Source organism: Pipistrellus hanaki (genome assembly GCF_964339955.1).
Source record: "Pipistrellus hanaki genome assembly, chromosome: 2".
NCBI lineage: Eukaryota > Metazoa > Chordata > Mammalia > Chiroptera > Vespertilionidae > Pipistrellus > Pipistrellus hanaki.
In genome coordinates this window covers 170,713,720-170,715,792 of record NC_140504.1, presented here as the reverse complement: position 1 = coordinate 170,715,792, position 2,073 = coordinate 170,713,720, and the positions used below count along the sequence as shown (strand labels likewise).

Genomic DNA, 2,073 nt, shown 5'->3' with positions numbered 1-2,073 from the left:
TCAGAATCTCAGGTGGGATTTGTGCCTCACCATGTAGCTATCCAGCGTTTGCCAGAAGCTTAAGAAAAGCGGTCTGTCCGAGTGGCGTTTGTAGTTGCTGAGCTCTAACACCTTGACGTCCCACTTCTGCACGTTGGGGTCGAGAGGAACCTGGTCGTATTTGAGGTGGAAGGCTTTAATTTTGGCAAAGATGTCAACCGGGGATCCATCAGGCAGAAGGCCCGGCCAGCCTTTGAACTGCCAGGCAGGACCGTGCACGAAGACGGCCACCACCCGGTCCCAGTCCTGAGGCGTGAGCTTCAGGGGCTGGTCCACCACTTTGTAGGGCACCGTGAGGCTGAGCGCGGCGCCCCTCGGCTGCTGCATGCGGTCTCTTCTTCTCTGGATCAGAGTTTCACTTTCTCGTCGGCAGCCCTGCTTCTTCTTCTCCTCTGAGGGGACAAAGGTCAGGTCCTGCAGAAGGTCCTTTGCGTTGAGCATGGTTATCAAGGAGGTGGGGGCGGCAGGGATGATGATGATGGGGATCCGAGAGCCATTCTTGTGCTGGGGGGGCGGTGTGGCTTGGGAAACGGGTCTGGGTACTGGCTGTGCCGCCCCATCCTTCACGGACTCCAGCGTCATCCCGTGGTAGGTGCCCATCGTGTCAATTTGAAAGGCTTCCGTGTCTTCTTTTGCTTTGAATCGTTCCTGGACATACCTGTTGTAGGCAGCTGGGGGCGGCTGCTTGGTAGGAGCCGCAGGTGCTGCCTTTGGGGCCGGTGGCTGTGGAGGCTGTTGGCCCGCCTCCCTGGCTTCCACAGACCTGAGAATTGCAAAAACGTCGTCGGCAAAGGTCTTGCCCGTGCTCTGCAGGATGGTGTTCCGTGTCCTCCCCGCTCTCTCTCTGCTGACAATGTCCTGGGTCACATCCGCCTCCGCGTCCACAAAGCTCTTCCCTTTGACGGCGGCCAAGGGGCCACCTAGGTCCGTCTTGATGGTGGATCTTTTCTTCGCCATGATTTTGACCTTGATGGCAGCAATTTTCTCCACGGACATGGTCTCAGACAGCGGCCTGAGCACATCAGGCCGCACAATGCGTTCCTTGGGGCCCTGCAGGCGGGCGGCCCACCTCTCTTTGTCCAGGCGCAGGCGCTCCTCATCCTCGATGCGGGGCCTCTTGGCTGCTGCTGGGGACCCCGGGTCTGCAGCTCGCTTCCCTGGGCTGGATCCAGGCTGCAGCCCGAGCTGTGCAGGGGCGCTGCGGTCGATACTTGCAGACGTGGATGCTTCGCCACTGAGATAGGCCAGCAGGTCTTTTCGGTCGGGTCTTCTCACCACGGGGATATTCTCATTGGCTGCGAGGCGGACATACACGGGATGGGAAAGGTGCACGTTGTTCAGGAGAAATAAGAGACACTCCAGCGTGTAGTGCTCCCTGGGTCGGCCTTGCGTTCCTGTCCCCCACACCACGTAGTTGGTCTTCACGGTCTTGGGCCAGGAGAACTCGCGCCCAAAGATGACTTTGTCCTCCTGCACCACGATCTCCTTCTTCTGGATGTTGTACTGTCGCAAGACGCTGAGCACGTCTGCCATCTTCCGCCTCCTCGCAACTGGCTCCAATGAGGCCCCTGAGCACCAGAACTACTGCCCGCCTGCCCTCACTGGGCTTCTGCTGTTGCCTTCGCTGCTGCTGCCTTCGCTGCTGCTGCTGCTGCTGCTGCTGCTGCTGCTGCTGCTGCCTCTGCTGTCGCCTCTGCCACTGGCTGGGCTGCTTATGCCAGGCACCCACTCTGCAGTTCCCTTTATTCTTCTGAAATTAAGGAGATTACATGAAGGCGGGAGAAATCAAGGCACAGATTGGATTATAAGATTCCTTGCTTTCTGAAGAGTGGTTGTTCCCCAAAAAGTCGGGGGGGGGGGGCGGGGGGAGGGGAGGATTACTCTGGCATTTCAAAGGTGCATTTATATCTTCTTCTGATCAATTCTCTTGTTTTTTCATTTGGGGGTTGTTTCTTAATCTCCTCATTTTGGCTTTCTCTTTGGATTGCTGACTGTCTATCACGGAGATCCTCTGTACTTCTCATTCTCTAGTGT

At 57.4% G+C, this 2,073-nt stretch overlaps 1 protein-coding gene across 1 annotated transcript; it reads right to left on the bottom strand.

The window, feature by feature from the left end:
* Window positions 1-1,572, bottom strand: LOC311616293 (parafibromin-like; the record flags this gene model as incomplete). The annotated part of the gene is made up of 1 exon (XM_084871439.1): window positions 1-1,572. The coding sequence occupies one exon, from the start codon at window positions 1,570-1,572 to the stop codon at window positions 1-3; it is 1,572 nt and encodes a 523-aa protein (XP_084727565.1).
* Between the last annotated feature and the right edge of the window lie 501 nt (window positions 1,573-2,073).